This window comes from Amphiura filiformis, chromosome 20 (assembly GCF_039555335.1).
Source record: "Amphiura filiformis chromosome 20, Afil_fr2py, whole genome shotgun sequence".
In the NCBI taxonomy this organism is placed as follows: Eukaryota; Metazoa; Echinodermata; class Ophiuroidea; order Amphilepidida; family Amphiuridae; genus Amphiura; species Amphiura filiformis.
The window spans coordinates 25,712,701-25,733,931 of NC_092647.1; the positions used below are offsets into that span (position 1 = coordinate 25,712,701).

General features: G+C 38.2%; 1 protein-coding gene across 1 annotated transcript; it reads left to right on the forward strand.

Moving 5' to 3' along the window:
- The first annotated feature begins 3,610 nt into the window (after positions 1-3,610).
- LOC140142028 (NADH dehydrogenase [ubiquinone] 1 alpha subcomplex subunit 8-like) lies at positions 3,611-20,179 on the forward strand. Its single transcript, XM_072163931.1, has 4 exons — positions 3,611-3,822; positions 12,684-12,853; positions 15,561-15,645; positions 17,157-20,179. The coding sequence occupies exons 1-4, from the start codon at positions 3,700-3,702 to the stop codon at positions 17,292-17,294; spliced, it is 516 nt and encodes a 171-aa protein (XP_072020032.1). The 5' UTR covers positions 3,611-3,699; the 3' UTR covers positions 17,295-20,179.
- The last annotated feature ends 1,052 nt before the right edge of the window (positions 20,180-21,231 follow it).

Consider the following 21,231-nt stretch of genomic DNA (forward strand, 5'->3'; position numbering starts at 1 on the left):
TATATATAATGGAGATAATTCCGCAGGTAATCCCGTCGCATCTATTCATACATAGTCCTTTTGTTCGCAAGTACATCAATGCATAGATACCGCGTGTAGTTAATCCGATTATTATGTCACTTCAACAGCGAATAGATCATGGCCGAATCATTTCACATTTTGAGTGCATTGTAGCCGACGGCTACCCAACTAAAGGCTGCTAGTCAGGTGTAGGAATGCGTGGATTTGGATTCGTCTATAGATTCGTGGTGTGGATTCGTAGCTAACTCAAGGCCATAATCTGTCTTATTAGTCTGGTCATTTAAAGGAGTGTTTCGTGATCCTAGCATCCTCTTTTTATGACATTTTTCAGTACATATCCACGAAAAAGCCTATTCCCAAAATTTCAGTTGATTCCGATTTTGCGTTTGCGAGTTATGCATGATTATGTGTATTACACTGCTCCATAGACAATGCGTTGTATTTTCGTTCTGGTGCACCAGAACGAAATTCAAATTTCACGATATCTTTGCAAAACGAATTAATCTGCAAGAAATATTTTGTACATAAACATTATGTAGCCAGATGTTTCCAGTGATATAAAAATCTCAACTTTTTTTGAGAAAAGTGGGGGGATGAGGCTGTGGATCACGAAATGCCCCTTTAAGGGCTGTGCAATAATTATTATGAGCCCTGTTGGGAGGGTAAAATTGGGGGAGGGGTAGAATTTTTTGGCGAGCAGGAAAGGGAGAGGAAGTTTTGGGCAAGCCAACGAGGGTGGGGGGCACATGATGCAGTCATGTCTACAGTAGAATTCACCACGACCTTTGCAGGACTTAAACCCCATTAAAAGCTATTAAACTAAGATAACACTAATTGAAAACAGCTCAACTGATTAAATCATATCTTCTCTGGTTTTATCCACACAACATAATGTTTCTGCTTTACATGTACAATGGAGCAATGAGTTGGTATTATAGTTTCAGTTGGGTGAATGATTATAAAGCGAACGCTAGAGAACAATTCTGTGTGGGGTTTTGTTTACGAAATGAGACAATACTCTGCTTATTGTTAACCAGCGTTCTTGAAAATGAGAAGCATGGTGGTGTGCAGACTTAACACGGTTTGGAAATAATTTCTTCATATTTTTTGGTGTTATCTGTCGTTTACATTCCTAAAACACCAAAGTACGAATATTTCCAAACACCTAAATTAGCTAAAAATTTAGGACATGTTACAAAACTATATTTTCTTGAATTTTAGAAGAGTACTTTTAATATTGGCCGGTTATTTTTCACACAGCGACGTTAACTAGGCAATGTATTATTATGCGCTGTGGTCTAAATGAAATGGCGCAATATAAAAGCCCAGTGTATGTATGTATATATGTACTATTACCTATAACATACACTAAAACACCAAAGTACGAATATTTCCAAACATTTAAATTAGCTAAAAATTTAGGACATGTTACAAGACCACTTGACATGTGACGTCATTGCCCGGCAGTATGCGCACGCATTATGGCACTTTCCATTGTTCTTTGCCCTGCAGTGTGCGTGCGCATCGTAGTTTGCTCAGGGCATGTGTATTTTAAATCTCCCAACACATTTCATATAGTACAAGAAAGCCACTGAACAGTGAAGTGGTTCGTTCGAGCATATCGAAAGACCAATCCCTCGCCTTTGTTGATAAGCATTGATGTCAAGTGGTCTTCTAACATACGCTATTTGAAGAGGTTACGCGTCAATGGTAAGAGCACTGTATAGGAAACCGGACAGTAACTGCAGTATGAAGTGATTTTTGGCAGACATTCACGGGCCATTATGCAGTTACTGTCCGTTTTTCCTATTCAGTCAGTGCACACACAGCGCTCCAATTGATTGACCTCTAGCTCACTTACTGTATTATAGACTAGGCAATAAACTAGTTAGTGAGCTGGTGGGAAAACCCTTCACCCAAAATTAGCCATAGAGGCTCACATGTGAATTATAATATTCATCCTTAACATACTACAATTTGAAGTAAAAAATGTCACGGGAAAGCTGTTGTCGAGATATTTTTCCAAAAAGAGAATTCCAAAATTTCATAGCAGTCGGACGTGTAATTTTAATGGCAAATGGTGCTCAACATAATAAACAGCTGACTTGTGATATGATAGCTCCAACTTCGAAGGGGCACCGTGCACCGTCGGGTGATCGGTTTGATCAATTTTCGCCATAGAAGCTGTAAATAAACTTCAATTATTTCCCTCTATGGTCATCTAAATATTATTGAAATTCGATTTTGGGAAGATTGTTGTCGAGCCCTCCAAAATATGGAGTTCTGACTACCCGATAGGGAGCTAAAAAATTAAAAACTTATTTCCAACCCGTTTTAAGTCTAAAACCACATGTTTCTCATTTACTTGTGTGATACAATCACAATTACTCTGACAAGTTTGACATGAGTTGTACCATCAACAAGCCTGGTTAACAATATGCATACTATTGTTCTCATTTGGGAAACAAAGGCCACTCACATATTGTTACTGTGCGTTTGCTTTGTAATGGTGCATCCAACTGAAATCATGATACCTATTTCACCACAGCCCATTGTAATATCACACAGGTAAATCAGAAACATGTGTTTGTGGATTTAACCATGGATATGAGATACATCCCTGATTTAACATAGTTAAAGCTACGTGTAGTTGATCTGTTTTCAATGAGGTTTATCTTGGTTTAATGGGGTTTAAGTCCTGCTGCAAATGTCGTGGTGAATTCTGCTGTAGACATGACTGCATAATGCGCCTTTTAAAGGAAGTGTCCGGCAATCACAACATTATGTCTTATTTAGTTAGAAAAATAATTATCAAGCACGAATCACATGGTTTTATTTAAAACAAAGTCATATTAACCATACAAAACGAATAAAAACAGCCAGCTCTCAACACGCAATATTCAAAATTCCCGCGCCGAAATTGTCTAGAACAATGACGTCCTAATAATTAAATGAAGCCTGACGACAAATGAGCACACACAACCAGACAATAATAACTGCGCACCATCTATTTTAAGGTCATTGTCAGGCGGCGGATGACATGATCGAGCCGGCAACTTGTGAAACCGTCCGGCCGTATGGCATTTTCCAATATAGTCGGTTAGTTTTGTGGGGTTCATTATCGAACCCCAACGGTTTTAGCTTGTATCAACATAGGCCTATTTCTTTTTGATATTTCAAGCGATTTAAAATGTCAAAATAATCCCATTCGATCCCATTCAAATTGCCAAATAATGTCAAAGTTGTGACTTTAGTAATACAAATGTTTTGAGAAAATGTCTGAATTTTGTTGATGTCAGTGGACGGTTGTTAATGGAATGAATTAAGAAAATGATCAACGACGCTAAATTAAGGTAGGCCTACCCTAACAGCTCCTAACGTTTTGATATTCCAATCAGGCTATTTTTTTCGTCAATTTAGAGGAAATTGGACATGGGAGATTATAAGCTATTATATTTCTTAACAAATTGACACCTTGTAATAAGACTAAAAATAATATTACTGTTTGGAAATATGCCGTTTGAAAAAAAGATCTGACCGAAGTTACCCCATTCTGACCGACGCGGGATCGGGACCGAATTGATATGTGTCGAGTCATCTCTGGTCGAGTTCACCGACGACCTCTCTATTCATTCTGCAAATGGTGACGGAATAGGCGATAAAAATCAAGTAAAAACCATGCCACACGTTCAGGAATTACCTGATGATAGTGAACTAGATGTTCCTCTAGTTCCACTGACGTCATCTACTCTACTAGCAGGAGCTCATCATCTCGGTAGACAATGCCAAAAAGCAAATCAGGTTTGTGAAACTGTTAAGCTTACGCGAGGTTGCAGAATTCGGCACCTCAGTTTCCTTCGGACGTTTAGGTCTGCTCCTCGACCTTCTTATATCATGATATGTACAGGACTAAGTGCACAGCTACTATGTACTATGTACGACGATCTTGTATAAAAGGCCCTTCGCACTTGATTATTAGTCAGTGCAGTCCTTCGTTTAAAGGAGTATTTCGTGATCCTAGCATCCTCTTTTTAATGACATTTTTCAGTACATATCCACGAAAAAAGCCTATTCTCAAAATTTCAGTTGATTCCGATTTTGCGTTTGCGAGTTATGCATGATTATGTGTATTACACTGCTCCATAGACAATGCGTTGTAATTTCGTGAATTCTGGTGCACCAGAACGAAATTCAAATTTCGCGATATCTTTGCTAAACGAATTAATCTGCAAGAAATATTTTGTGCATAAACATTATGTAGCCAGAGGTTTCCAGTGATATAAAAATCTCAACTTTTTTGAGAAAAGTGGAGGATGAGGCTGGGATCACGAAATGCCCCTTTAAATAAATCATTGGAGCTCAATTAAAAGGGCATTTCGTGATCCACAGCTAGTTCACCACGTAAACTTGTATGGCTCAAAATTTGGACCGCTCGCCATTAAGTTTACTGCTTTCTGTGTTTTGAAAGTTGTTGACGTTTTCACAATCCCCGGTCGATTATTTTAGCTGTGTCACGTCACATGCATGACGCTAGTGGGTACCAACCAAACTTCAGAAAAAAAACCCTCGATCGCCGATAACGATGTAATATGGGACTTACATAGGATTACACAGAGATATATTTCCTGCCAAAATTTGACCATTTCTAGGCAAGTTGGCCCAACTTTGTCTGCGTTATGTGAAAAAGGACAGTCTTAAGTAAAACTAGTGCAACGCTTTTGATGTTTTGATGTTTCGGGAGACTGGGAGGGATCTAGACATAATAAAAAAATGATGGAGCCTATTCTTGACTGTGTAATATTCCTTCACCACATTATCGTACAGTAACAGGCTTATACGATGGACAGATAGGGTCTTTTTATCTTTTCAGTTTCCGTAAGTCTTTCAAATGTTCAGATACGAAAACGCAAGGGATTCAGTAAGTTACTGTAATCTGACTTCATTGTTAACTCTGAAGTACCCATCAGCTTATTTCAATAGAGGTGATTGCTTATGTCAATAAAATCGGGAGAGAACAGATTATGTTAACACCAGTGTTTTTAATGGCCTAGCGCCTCTCGTCTTTAACATTGGCAAATCTATATTAATTTGACAAAATGCATGCCAATCCGAATGACAAAGTCCACTTTTTTTCTGTAAAAACGTTGCAAATAAGCCCTAAAATCACAAAAGGTCCGCTTATGAGCGGAGCCTGTCGAACCCCAAAGCATGTGTGCATGGCCACAGTGTCGCTCTTCCATCAATGTCTATCTCCCTATTTTGCTTCCTCTTGCCCCCCCCTTGTATTTTTGAAAACTAAATTCAATGTTTATGATGCCTTATCTGCTGAAAGTCAAGGTGTGAATCATTCCAATAGGTCACACCCATTAAACGCCTACAATGCATTTCATACATGTACATGTTCATTGTCAATGTTTGATATATCCCTCTAGGTTCTCACCTGGAGCATTACAACCAATATGCACTTCCAAGGTCAACCTGGCACTCTATTTCGTTCAATGAAAGTGCGGTGTCAATGGTGTTGGCCAAACAAGTTACATTGCGTGCAGCACATATTACACACAATTTCAGTGTTGTTAAGCACTCTCCACAGTACATAAATACCAATAATAAACTTGTACTTTCGTATTTACATATCTTGCTTATGATAAATGCTCATGATGTTGAAGTGAACCCAGGTCCATATAAACCTAAGTTCCCTTGCCAGGTTTGCTCGTTAGCGGTAAAGTGGGGTCAAAAAGGTATTAGGTGTGACAGCTGTATGTGCTGGTACCATACTGCATGTATGGGGATGTCGACCCACACTTATGAAAACCTGGACAACACTAAGGTTATATGGATTTGTGAAGCTTGTGGGGTGCCAAACTACTCCGAGTGTCATCTATTCAGCACCTCGAGTTCTGGTATTGAGACTTCAAATAGTTTCAATAGTTTAGCGTCTCTGAATGATGATGGTACTCTGTTGATTGGCTCGCCAAAAGCGTCTTCCTCACCTGTTAAAAATGTTAAATCTCCACGTGCTGGTAATAACAAAAAAAGCGAAAAGGTAGGTTCGCTAAGAGTCCTTCTTGTTAACTGCCAAAGTATAAAGGCCAAACGTGAGGCGTTGCACGCCTGTATTGATACGCACAAACCCCACGTAATAATTGGCTCCGAGTCATGGCTTAATGAAACCATTAGCAACAATGAAGTTTTTCCATCAAACTTCACAGCCGTCAGGAAAGATAGAGACTCAAATGATGAGAGAGGTGGAGTATTTGTGGCTCTTAGGAATGATTTAATCGGAACCCACCAGATTGAATTGGACACTGAGTGCGAAATTGTCTGGGTTCGCATCCAGCTCATCGGATGCAAAGATATGCTCATAGGAGCATTTTATAGAGTTCCCCAAACCAATGACCCAAATTATCTTGAGGCTCTAAGATCTTCTTTAGCCCGAATTAGCACCAAAAATGGGGCGACAATTTGCCTAGATGGTGACTTTAATCTGGGCGATATCGATTGGCCATCAAATTCTGTCATTTCAGGAGGTAGAGAGGTCGCTATATCTAAACAACTCCTTGAGATAGCAGACCAGTTTAATCTCACTCAGGTTGTTACTGAGCCCACCAGAGAAGACAGACTGCTTGATCTGTTTTTAACCTCCAATCCCACGCTGATTGAAAGGGTTATCTCAACCCCTGGCATTAGTGATCATGATGCCATTCCTATGATCGACATGTTTACCTCACCAAATCTGATTAAAACCAAACCAAGGAAAGTTTATAAGTATCATAAAGCAAACAATAATGGGCTTAAAGAAGATCTTATTAAGCTTAGCACAAACGTCACTGCTAATGAATCATCCACAGTGGAAGATGATTGGAATGAGTTCAAAAATGGTATCTCCCAAGCTATGGATGATCACATACCCTTTAAATTTTCATCTAAAAAGAACCTCACTCCTTGGATTTCACAAGACATTAGAAGGAAACTCAGGAGAAAACAGAGGATCTTTAACAGGGCTAAAAAAACAGGCAGTGTAGTTGACAGACAAAAATTTAGAGCAATTAGAAAAGAAATCCAAAAAGAAACTAAGATCGCATACTGGAGATGGGTGCGCAGCTCTTGTCACAAAAACAATTTTGGAGTTTCGTCAAGAAACTGCGTAAAGACACTACGGGTATTCAAGCCCTTAGAAAGAACGGTGAGTTGATATCCGATAGTGGTGGTAAGGCAGAGATTTTAAATAGTCAATTTGAATCTGTGTTTACGAATGAAGAGCCAATGGTGGATTTACCAAGCCAACGTAAGTACCCACCAATGACAGATTTTGAAATACACCAAGATGGCGTCCAAAAGCTGCTCAGTGACCTAGATGAAAACAAGGCACCGGGCCCGGATGGTGTTGCTGCAAAAATTTTGAAAACATTTGCTCAAGAACTCACACGGCGCTTACCCATATCTTTAAAAAATCACTGTCTACTGGCTCACTGCCCTCTGATTGGCTAACCGCCAACATATCACCCATATTCAAAAAGGGCGATAGAGCCACTGCCTCTAACTACCGCCCTGTGTCACTAACTCCAATCTGTTGCAAGATACTCGAGCATATCCTGCACAGCAACATCATACAACACTTTAATAAGCATCATATTCTTACCAGTAAGCAACACGGCTTTCGCCAGCACCACTCTTGTGAAAGCCAATTACTTCTCACAGTCGATGACCTTGCTAAAGCCCTTGATGACCAAATCCCTGTTGACATGGTCATCATGGACTTTAGCAAGGCGTTCGACACTGTACCACACAGGAGGTTGTTACACAAACTTGAAAATTATGGCGTTGTTGGAAGGACTCATACATGGGTATCAAATTTCCTTACAAGGCGAAAACAGAGAGTTGTCGTGGATGGCGACCATGCGCAGTGGGTGCCAGTTAGATCGGGCGTTCCCGAAGGCACCGTCCTCGGAGCGTTATTGTTCTTAGCGTATATAAACGACCTCCCGAATAACATCTCGTCGGAGGTCCGTTTATTCGCGGACGACTGTGTAATGTACCGCCCCATCCACGACAACTCTGATGTTGAAACCCTCCAGCAAGATCTGGATAAACTGGATGTCTGGCAAAAGACCTGGCAGATGCAGTTTAACGTGCAGAAATGTTATACTTTAAAAATAACTCATTCTAGAAAAAAACCAGACCATCAATACAAACTTGGTCAAAACATACTCCAAGAAACTGAGACTCATACTTATCTGGGTGTACACCTTACAAAAGACCTAAAATGGGATGTTCATGTTAACCCAGCTGTAGCCAAAGCAAAGAGAGTGCTTGGAGTTGTGTGTAGAAACTTACACCCCTGTACAACTACTCTAAAAGCCACAGCATATAAAGCTTTGGTACGCCCACACCTCGAGTATAGCTGTTGCGTTTGGGACCCCGCTAATAAAGAACTCATACAGAAGGTGGAAGCTGTCCAACGCAAAGCAGCAAGATTCGCTTGCAGAGATTACGGCAGAACAAGCAGCGTCACAGAGATGATGAAATCACTACAATGGGATTCTCTCCAAATGCGTCGGCAGGCAACAAGGTTGACTATGCTTCACAAAATCAACTCTGGCCAGGTTGCCATACCGGCGCAAACGTTTCTCACACCAGTTGTCCGCCCCCACTCGTCATAACAACAGCCTAGCTTATCACGATACGGCGACAAACGAAATCTGCACAGTTACCTACACGTCCCAAGAACAATTCAAGAGTGGAATGTCCTGCCTGAACATATAGTTAACATACCAATCACCTCAACATTCAAGACCGAAGTTACAGATCACCTAAGAAGAAAGCAACTACAACAAGCATAAGCAACCTACATGTACGCCCCCTCACATCCCTTCGCTTGACTTCATGTATGGAAGCGTTGCAAAGTATTCTTCAAAGTCATGATCAGTCTCCCACCTTCCTCCCCAGTCCCTACTCTCTCCTCTCGAGTTCTTCTCTTTCTAATCTTTCAGTCTCTCCCTCTCCTCTCTTTCTTCCTCACCCTCCCACTCTCACTTGTTCAGTCTCAAGTATTTCCCTCTCCCCCTCCCTCCCTCTCCGTCCCTTGCGAAATTTATCAGTATGATCCATGACTGAAAATAAGCTCTGCAAAAATAAACATTTAGAATAAACCCTCCTCCTGCCCCCCCCCCATGATCAGGCTCCCCACTCCCTCCCCGGTCCCTACTCTCTCCTCTTGAGCTTTCTCTTTCTAGCCTTTCCGTCTCTCCTCTCCTCTCTTTCTTCCTCACCCCCTCCCACTCTCACTTGTTCACTCAAGTATCTCCCTCCCCCCCCCGGCCCTCCCTTGCGAAATTTATCAGTATGATCCATGACTAAAAATAAGCTCTGCCAAAATAAACATTTAAAATAAACCCGAGTCATGCATATAGGCCCAACCAATTATCAGATTAGCTTGCCATTGGTACGAATGAATAGAATACATTATCTTTGCTCCAATGCAATTCTGTTGTATTGCATTTCAATATAAAACATGATTACCAAATCACCACTTGTACGCGCCTCATTGGGAGATATTTGACTATTTCAGACACTCGTTTATTCGCCAATAAGAAAGACTTTTGCTTATAACTTGGCAACATGGTTAGTATATATTTCAATGCAAGACAATGTTTACGAGCCACTTACGTCTCTAGAGCCGTAAGTGCATATACACCAAACACAAGTCAATTGAAGCCGTACAATTTACCGTGAATTTAGGACCGTAAAATTTAGACTCTTCTTTTGTCTAGATTAGCACCCAACCGCACATCTCAAGGTTTTATGTAAAAAATCAATATAACTTACCAAAACGAAAACTGAAATTCACGAGCTTCAAATTTTCAGTAACTAACAAAAGGCTAGAATAAAAGATTGGTCACACCTGGGAGACTACCACTTCAGAATAACAATGACTTACAAAAACGGATACGGTTACGGAAACAGAAACTGAAAAGATAAAACGACGGTAGTAGTAGTACAGTGGGATTAAAATCATCCACGCACGCCCAAACCCTGGTACAATGGGATTAAAATCATCAGTGCATGCCCAAACTGTCCTTGACAGAGTTCCTCAGCTACATCCTTAGAGCCCAAAATGAGCACACATATATTGTGATGTTTCTTATTTGTGGAAAGGATATTTATAGAGTGCACTGTAACTCTAGGTATGACGAGTTACAGTTACTGGAACTACCTCATACCCCCACTTTTCTCAAAAAAAAGTTGAGATTTTTATATCACTGGAATACTCTGGCTACATAATGTTTATGTACAAAATATTTCTTGCAGATTAATTCGTTTAGCAAAGATATCGCGAAATTTGAATTTCGTTCTGGTGGACCAGAATTCACGAAATTACAACGTATTGTCTATGGAGCAGTGTAATACACATAATCATGCATAACTCGCAAGTTACACAAAATCAGAATCAACTGAAATTTTGGGAATATGCTTTTTTCGTGGATATGTACTGAAAAATGTCATAAAAAGAGGATGCTAGGATCACAAAATACTCCTTTAATTGCTCTCCTGGAATTGTTCAGGAGCGCAACTTTGTTTTGAGCACTTACACTCCTGGTAGAATCAACCGAGGAGCTCATTTTGTGCTCCCAATTGAACATGAAGGCAGATCGATCTGCGTCCATATCCCATGCATTTGTTGTATGTTAACGCAGACAAAACTTAATCATTAGTTGATGATGAAAATTAAGCGCTATTTTTCACCCCGAGCTCACAGAATGGGGGTGAAAATGAAATTTCAGGGGTCAGTGTCCGAAATAAGGAAAATATGGAGGTTATCCCGAGGATAACTAAAGCATAAATTCTGCTTGTCCTCAATACATTTTGGTTGTCCCCAAAATGTGTCATACTTTCGGAGGTAAAATATAGTGGTTGTCCAGGGGATAAGTACATAGCTCAATATGGTTGTCCCCAGTGATTTTTGGACAAGAGGACAAGAGGATAAGTGCTTATTTCGAACACTGTCAGGGGTGACAAATAATTTGCAGTGTAGTAACCAAATAAACTGACCATACATTCCACACTGTTTGTTATTTTTTTTGCACTAGAATTTTTTTTTTAAATAAAAAAATGAAGTAACATAAATCGGAACATTTTCAACTATATTTTTTAAATTATCATTATTTATTTTTTGTTTTATTTTATTTACTATTTCATTTATTTTGTTTACTTATTTGAACAACAACATTAATTATTCACAACGTCACATGTACATGTATTGAAGATGCCAATCAACATTTTCAACGAGTTCTGCGAGTTTCACACAAACATTGAGCTGCCCACGCGCTACGACCGTCACACGTGCAGGTTTTTCAATATTTTTTTCATTTGTTGCTATTCAATCGGAAATTACTGTAAGCTTTCAGATTGCAAGTGCCGCCTTTCAAACGTACACCCTTTTTATCAGTGACCATGCTTTATATTTGGACACGCATTTTAACCAGAAATTTTCCAAACCCACCCTTTTAGGCATTTTGGCAACCCTTCAAACCCACGCTTTCTAAAGCGTGGGTTACCAACTATGAAATTCCCCTGCTCATGTAGTGCGTACATCGTACACTTCGTACATGTAGTCTCTTTCACAACCTCCTTTGTTCTGCTTCTGTGGTGGAGCATAGCGGAAGAGCTATCTGGCTGCCGAGCATGCGAGAGAACCTACAATTTGAGTCACCATTTTAAAAACATTGCTAGCAAAATTGCACAAATTTCAAGTGTAGCGATTGCTGAATTGGAGATGCGAGAGGAGGTGTTGTAGGTAGGACAGGTTTATATTCAAATCTGAAAGTACGGATTGACTCAGTGGCAGGGTTGTTTGATTTAAATCACTGATTTAAATCCCTAGTGATTTAAATCCCTCACTTGATTTTTTTTTTAAATCACTGATTTAAATCAACTTTTTCCATTTTTTACCATTTTTGATAAGTTAATTTCTTGCTTAAATTGACTGTTTTACTTCATTCTGAATGCTTATTACAACTTTTGGAAACAATTAAAATACCTCTATGATGTCACTTTATCTATTGCTAAAAATTGATCTTCGAGGTGCAGAATTCAACAGGTTTGTTCCCCATGATTTTACCAAATTTTTTCTTTGAAATTTTCACATGTACAAAAAATGTAAAAACATGTTTTGATTTTTTGTAAATACCTGGTAAGGTTGTGCATATAACTAGCATTCCACTGGTAATCTTTTGACTTTATTATGGGGTATAGCAGTTCTTGGAATTAAAAAAATTGACTTAAACCAAAAAAATCTGATTTAAATCATAAAAATCTGATTTTTTTGATTAAAAAAAATCAAGCCTGGTCTTTTTTCAATCCAGCGAAACCTCCTAAAGCTGTTCGTTTATCCAAACACTCAAGTATTAGAAGAATTGTCCACGATAGAATGATTCATGCCACATGGATAGGGGATTAAAAAGCTGCCAGTGTGAAATTATGAGTTGTGTTTTGTTGATTTTTAACTTTACATGTACATGTATACCCCTGATGCCTATTTTTTGATGAAATATTTGCCCTTAAACATAAACGTCAGAGAATGCCCTTTTCGAAATCATACAGATACTATATAAGTGATTTTGCAGACATGTAACACGCATCTTGCTTAATTTTTTTTCTAGGAGTTTATGCTGTGCAAAGAAGAAGAGAAGGACCCACGGAAATGTCTGAAAGAAGGGCGTGAAGTTACCCGGTGTGTGACGGACTTCTTTAACACAGTGAAAGGCAACTGTGCTGAGTCCTTTACAGAGTACATGACTTGTCTGGATTACAATGAACAAAAGCTTGTCAAGTAAGTCATGTGTTTTGTGGTATCAGTATAAATGTCATTACCAAGGGCACTTACGGGGGGTACTACACCCCTGTGGTAAATTTGTGACTATTTTTGCATTTTTCTAAAAAAATAATAACACAGTGGTAACAAAAGTTATGTATATTATTGGGGCAAGGAATCCAAATACTACACTGAAATTTCAGTGACTCAAGACAAGCGGTTCAGTATATATGATAGAAAATGAGGTACATTCTAGCGGTACCTCTTTTCTTATCATAAATAACGAACCGCTTGTCTTGGGTCACTGAAATTTCAGTGTAGTAACTGCATTCCTTGCCCCTATAATATACATAACTTTTGTTACCACTGTGTTATTAGTTTTTGTGAAAAATGCAAAAATAGACACAAATTTATCGAGGGGTGTAGTACCCCCTTAAACCTTACAGTGTTGTCTATCTACACATAGCTAGAAAATCATGATGGGCATAGATAGGGTAGAGATTACACCTGTCGTGGACATTGCAGATCACGTTTGGGGTCCCAATTCAGGCCCCTCTGCTATAAATGGTAGGCTTTTATGACACAGCAAGACCTGCAAGTTACCGATCACTGGCATGTGTGTGTGGAATTTGTTATGTACCGGGTACATTACATTTGTATTTATTTACTACATTGTACATGTATATGTATGGCTCTGACAAATGTATTGTTGTTTCTGGTGCAAATCATGGTTTTGTTGCCAGTTGCATGTTTTGACATAAAAAAATCAATAAAATCTTTTTCATTTTTTTTGATGCTAGGAATATCCTTTAAAAAAAACATCAACAAATTAAAAAATTTTTTAGAAAGGGCACAACTGTAATTTGTGTTCAATATATTAAGAGATGCATACAAAACCAGTGTATTTTAAATCTTGAATAGATAGTGAAGTGAGCACAAATCACAAAGTTACCCTGTTTGGATACAAAATTTAATTTTACATTTTATTTAAAATGTTAATAATAAAAAAAAAAAATTGCTAGCATTTGTCTCTATAGGTATTAGGACTCTCTAAATACACAAAAATTAAAGCTCCTTCTCGATATATTTGGTGTGCTTGTAGGACATTTTCAGCCATACCAGAAAATAAAAAGTAAAAATAAAAGACAAATGTGACCTGTTCCCACAAAATGAGTGTAAAGACATAAATTGGTAGTTCCAAGACCTCCTGGCTGCCTGAGTTGATGATCTGTGTTTCATGCACACATACAAACAAGCCAGTAATATATGTCCATTGAGAATGTGCATGTTGTGCCCCATTCACAAAGGATATATACTACTGCATACTTCTGGCATGTACAGGTGCGGGTCAAACAAAGAACATGTACATCAATACATCAGCTACATTTGTAGGGGTCTCCCAATTAGCAACTTTATGCTCATTTGGTGGGAGCTGTTCACTTTTTGTCCTTTGTTTATATTTTTTATTTTCTGGTATAGCTGAAAATCATCTGCAACATGCCAAATATCCCGGGAAGGAGCTTTTAGATTTCCCTAATGGTATTACCATATTCATTCCAATAAGCACCCAGGCCGCTTAACAAAGTCATTTTGGGTGGGCGCTTATTTTTTCTATGATTTACCTATTTTTTTCCTAAGAGGAGTTTATTAGAGACGAATTTATGTATGTTATAAAAGGGTCCTGAGACGTTCTAGTAGATTTTCTGATGCAGAAAATGTATAGCACGTTTACACAGGACTTCTAATCCCCCAGCTATTTCATTGTATCGACGTCTATCCGTCACTTCAACACTAATGGTACCATTTAGCAAATTGAAAATACCCTGGTGGGCACTTAGTGAGGCATGGGCACTTAATGGAATGAATACGGGACTGGTTTTATTTTGATAAAATGATAAAAGTGTGTGAGAAAAATATGAAGTGTGCAACTGCAACTACATATTGTGCAGACTCAGGCCTCAAATTAAGAACACTATCTGGACATATGTTAAAGTAGTAAATAAAGAGGTCTGTTATGGATGGCACGTGAATGGTGAAAATCAATTGATAATAAGGTCATGTTTGTGTGACTACATAGTAATAAGCCCAATCGCCATTCTAACTTCCGTTTTTTTAGAGCAGTTTTGGGACACTTTGACCTCTGACATATCGGGAAAATTTACGTAATTATTATTAATTTTCTTATTATTGTCATAATGTTGATCATTAAAAATACTAAATAATTAATTTATAAAATACTAATATTTTTTATATTTGTTTTAATTATTGTAAAACATTTTAGAATATATTTTGTACGTACATGTACAAAAATCCAATATTTCTGAATTTTCTGAAAGGTCAAAGGACAAAGTGTCCCAAAACTGCAAAAACTGTCCTACAATGCATTGCAAGCTTCCAATGCCGATTTGGCTTATTATTCACAAGGAGTGCAAATCAAGAGTAGGCAGGCCCAGTAACACTCTGTAGTAAATGCTATATATGTAATGTATATCAAATCTAAAGACATCAATTGCTGATGAGATGACACTGACCTCAACTTGCTAATTATAAACGTTGAGGGAAATATGTAAAATTTAAGCATACTGAAATAAATGTGTTATCCAGAATCTTGATATATTATATAATACTTTTATTACTACGTCATTTAGCTTAATTCAGACTGTCTCGTAAGCGGTAACAATCTTTAAAGTTGAATATCATTATTTGTTGTAATCTTAAATTACAGATGTAGAAAACATCAGGCCAAGTTTGATACCTGTATGGAAAATCAACTGGGATGGAAGCGACCTGAACTCGGCCGGATTGGTCAGGTATGTATTGAATGATGCTTTTCAAAATAAAATTGATGAAATGCTGAAAATGTGATTATCTGGCATGTGACCCAAACAGGAGTGAACAAGGTTTTTGTTGAAAGAGGACAAATTTGAGATGTAATATAGAACTGATACCAAACTGTTAAAGCTTCATTCATAAACATCTCAAAAAAGTAACTAACCCCCCTTAAATAATAGTCATTATTCAAAAATAGGCGATTGTATTACAAATCTGTAAAATGCATTGGAAGCAGAATTTATTTCTGCACATTTTGACACTTCATTTGTACATTTGTACCAAATGACTAAATATTGACGTCACAGCATACATTGAAATCAATGTAATCCAAGATTTGGAAGTTGCAGTAAATTCTATTGATTTGTATTCAGTATAATGGAAGGAAATCTGTGTAATGATATCTGTGTGTTTTTGTATTATTGTAAGTGCAACTTTCAAATCTGGACCTCGCTACATTAAATTGATCAGTGTTTTATTGTTCTCTGGGCTATCGTATCAAATGAGGTGTCAAAATGCGCAGTAATAGATTCTGCTTCCAGCGCATTTTACAGATTTGTATTACAATAGCCCCTTTTTTGAATTATGGCCATTATTTAAGGGGGGGGGGGGTAGTTACTTTTGTTGAGATGTTTACAATCTTTTACATGTACACAGAATACAATTTAGGGAATTCACGGCTCGTTTGTGCAGCCGGGTCACATATCAAATGAGGTGTCAAAATGTGCAATAATAAATTCTGCTTCCAACACATTTGTAATACAATAGCCCGTTTTTTGAATAATGGTCATTATTTAAGGGGGTTAGTTACTTTTTTTTAGATGTTTACTTCACTCCATCTGCAGTCAGTGGTTTTCGCTCAGGTACACTGGCTTGAAATATCAGGACTAACAAAGGCCACAATTTTATACATGTAGTGTGTGTAGGTATTAAAAATTATTGACCATGTTCTGCATAATGTACAATGTAGATCTTCCCAGTGCAATCAAATTCATAGTTAAGTTCAACATCTTCTAGTTTTACTGTATTTCATCTGGTGGGGTGTTTATTGGAAGAGGACGTTTATAAGAGTCTCATAAACGCCCTCTTCCATTAAACACCCGTCAGTTTTCAGCTAAAATAGATCAATATAGGCCTTACAATGCTGAAATTTTTATGCTATCTTGTGTACATAAGCTTACCACCAATACCACGGTCCACACACAATCGATAATTGCCGTAAATGACATCGCAGACCCAGAAGTCATTGATCCCAGGGTCATAGTTTGTCATTTTAGCTTGATTTTGAAGCTAAGTTCCTAACATTTAAAAAAAAATCATTGTAAAAATGACCTCTAATGCCCCTCTTTTTGAAAATGGAATGCCTTGGGGAGTTAAATAGACAAAATACGGTAAATTTAATGCTGTCATCAAATAGTACAATGAATTTAAAGCATAAATTCTAAAATGAACCCTTAATATGATGAGCTCTTGTTTCCTTTCTTTATTGCAGCATGCAATTGTTAAAACTGATCGTCCTCTACCAATCAAGGATGTGAGACCCAAACCAGAACCAGTGTTTATTCCGGAGATTCCCCCAGATGACCAGCTACCACCAGCCAAAGCAGGGACCAGGTTCTATTTCTGGTAGCAGTATTAGCGTGCATGCAAGAACTGAATATTATAGGATAACTTGTAGATGAGAAAAACCAAACAAATTATTGCCGAGTTTGAGTGACACCGTATTTTTACCCATTTCCCCGTCACTGAACACATTTTGTGGGCAGAATGCAAGACTATCGTAAGTGAAGTAGAATGTAATAGCTGCCGTTTGTAATATTTCAATAAAAGTACTTACTTTGGATCAATAACACATGAAGAATGCCAACTACATGTAAAGATAAAGATGATATCTTGGGTTAGCTAAGAGGCAATCAGAAAAGTAATACAGAACATCAACAATTTACAATGAGAGGGTTGTGCTGCAAACAATAGCTGTGTTACATAAGGCAGCTATTACATTCTACTGAACTTAGGATGGACTTGCACTCTGCCCATGATTTGTATAGAGAAATCCAACTAGAAGTGACCAAGCTGTTTGTGCTTATATTGAGTGTATATAAATGAACCAACCTGTAATATGTATATGTCGCCATTGGGCAGGAAAAACCGCCTATGTGCTTGTGGCCCCTGAACATGTTTAAAACAAAACTGCCAACAGGTTACGTAAGCAGTTTTGCTTTAAACATTTTCAGGGGCCAATGACACATAGGACGTTTTTCCTGCCCAACGACAATGTGTAAGATACATTTGCCCTTTAGACGAGGAAGACTTTGGATCAGACACATTCAATACCTTACCTTGAGGATGAATGGTCTAAATACGCAAGTCAGATTTAACCCCATGAGAACTACCTGCCTATTGGTCAAAAAGAAGTTATTATTATCAATTGGACCAATCAGCAGCATTTTTTTGTTAAGAATAATTTCACCACACAAAAAAGTTGGGGTGAATTATTTGCAAAGCTCCATTCTGATTGGTGATTAAAGTGAAGATATCATGTAATTGACCAATCAGAGACAATGTTGGATTGGCAGGTAGTGCTCAGGGGGTTAACCAAAATGTAATTGCTATCCATAATACTCATACGAGAATACTTCCCTGTGAGAAGCAAAAAAACCCACTGAACTGGAATTCACTGAGTCCACCCAATAATTGGTGAGTTAACGGTAGTACAGTATATTTTGCTCAGTGCTTATGATACAAGAACATGACAATTGTTTTGGTATGCAATTGTGAGACTGCTGTTACTGGTATATTTGGCTTTATGTTCTTTGAAATGTATTTAGTAATTTTTTTAATTCTTCCGCGGTGTCTGCTGAGCATCAAGCGTCCAAGAGCGTGAACACAAGTGATAAACAATCACGCTGTTAACGTTGATTGCCTGATCAACAGTCATGAGAACAAGACGTTTGACCCTTTGATCACCGGGCTGTTGACCTTGCCTCTTCTACGCAATGGATAATGAACAGCTCTTATCCAGACCATGGAAGAATTAAAACAATTGACTGTAGTGTGTGGTTTCCCCCCACAAATATACATGTACCTCCAGCTGGATGTGATTACCTGTGATATGAATGGGTTCACTCAGGCGCAATGCATGTCATGTATAGGAAGGAGTGCACAAGAAAACTCATGCTTATCCACAGGCAGTGATATAATGCAGATACATGTATATACATCTTTCTGCTGCTGAGTTTTAAATGTTATGTTGCACCTTCCCAGTTACGGCGACTTGCATCGACAGATTGCAAAGTTGATATCGATTGAAAAGCCAATGCTATCACATTTTTTGTTATCACAACTATGAACTATGATACAATGAGGTAGAACCAAAGAGTACCGACGCTGCCATGTTTGTGTGTCGATCATGGAGTGTAAATTTGTGTACTTCTGCTATTAACCCGGCAAACTTTGATTCAAAGTCAAGGCCGGATTTACCTTTTTGGGGGCCCTGGGCCAGGCCAAAATTTGGACAATTTTAGCCCAAATAGATGCTGAATTGCAATTTTTGTACCCTATTTTGGCCCAAAACATGGTGTTTTTCAGCTAAAATGGAAGTTGCACTCCTCACAGGGCAATTTTGGGGGCCCCCCAAGATTTGGGGGGCCCTAGGCCCGAGCCCATCTGGCCCTATGGTAAACTTCGGCCCTGTTCAAAGTGTGTTAAGGTTTGCATTCTCTGTGTAACCTGTTGTGCTAAAAATATGCACCAAGCGCTGAATGCACAAACCTTTGTAACACTGAAGCCAAGTATCATTCCATTTCAGGTTTGCAGATAAACACTTGAAGTACACTATTTGGCCTCCATCAGCAACAAACTAAAACGGCTGATTTACCAGAGCTTTACACACAGGGAAATTTTGAGTTGGTACTCTTTGGGTCTAATCTCTTTGGTACTATCTATTACCAGATATAACTTCCAAAAACTTGCCATGTGCACTTACTTAGTTTTGGCAGAAATTGAGGACATTTTATTTGTACAGAACAGTAAAAATATAAGATTGCATTGAAAAAGAAAAGCTGGTGTTTTCAATTCTGGGAAATTATAAAATGCATGCATGGAGTTCATTCCATGGAGGTGAGTATCAACATTTTGCATGTCATTGTGACATACAGGCAGCAATAATTTTGATGCACCTGTTTATGGCAATGGAAATAAAGGCATGCACAAAGCTTTACCGGCCCCATTTTGTTGTTGATCAATTTTGTGTATAGAGCATTATGGGTAGTACACATTGTATAGGTACAATTCTTGAATCCACCATTTACATGTATAATTGATTGGTTGCATTTTAAACTCCAACAGATACATGTAGAACACTATAAAGTTCTCAGCAGTACATTGTAGTCATACATGTATGCAAAATATCTGTAAGAACCACATCTAGATTTCACAAAAACATTGTAATATATCACCCAAGTCCAACAGATTACAATTAAGTGGCAAATGCATGTATCCTTGGAGTCAGATATTCATGAGTTAGACTTCTGTAGAGGCTCCACTGAGGAATTAAGCAGCTTATTGAATAAAGCTGTATACTAGTCATCCTTCTATTCGCTACTTGCACGGTTCCGCCATTATGCACTATGTGCGGGGAGAGCCTCGAACTGGCAGCATACATGAAAGGAAGAATTATGTAACCTTACACAGAACGTTATGACTAGTTCAATTCCCATTCATGTATGCTGCCAGTTCGAGGCTCTCCCGCACATAGTGCATAATGGCGGAACCGTGCAAGTAGCGAATAGAAGACTTCTGTGCTAGGCTAATTCCGTGGTAGTTTTACGAAGGATAAATAGGCAAATGCTATTAATTAAAAAAAAATATTGTGACAAAGTTTAAATTTTCAATCTAGTTACTGGTTGTTTTGTTGATTTCACAATACAGTGTTATATCCTTGAATGCTGTGCATACAGAAAATGTTATTATATTATTAAAGTTAAATGAAATTTATTTGAATGTAGTAATTATGAAGTCATTTTGTCTCCTTTTTAATTCCCATTGTGCAAAACTTGATCGGAAACAACAAACGTCCTTTTATTTAACTTTGGCAAATTATGTTATGACTAGATTAATGATGGCTAAAATTCAACCTCCATTATTTTCGCCTTGATTTAGGGATGCAATCATGTTTCACTGTTATCCATCACCATAGAACAATGATGCGTTGTCTGCATGTACACAGATACGCTGGACGCGAGTTTTTAGTTTTTAAATGGTGAAACATGATTGAATCCCTTTCAACAATGAAAACAAGCATAAGATCATCTAATTCTCGCGATTCCAAATACAGCGCGCCGCCAACGACGGCAGTGAAAATTGGCATTTCCCGTGTCTGGGGTCGACATCCTTTTTCATCAACCATAGATGACCATGTTTGTGATTATTACTCTAAAAACACAATGTTTTGTAGTACTTTTTGAATTTTTTTGAGACTTTCGGTGTTGAAGTGAAATATTGCAGTTTGATATTCATAGATGTTCTTTTCTAAAACCCGCAAACTTGATGTTACAGATACTAAGTGT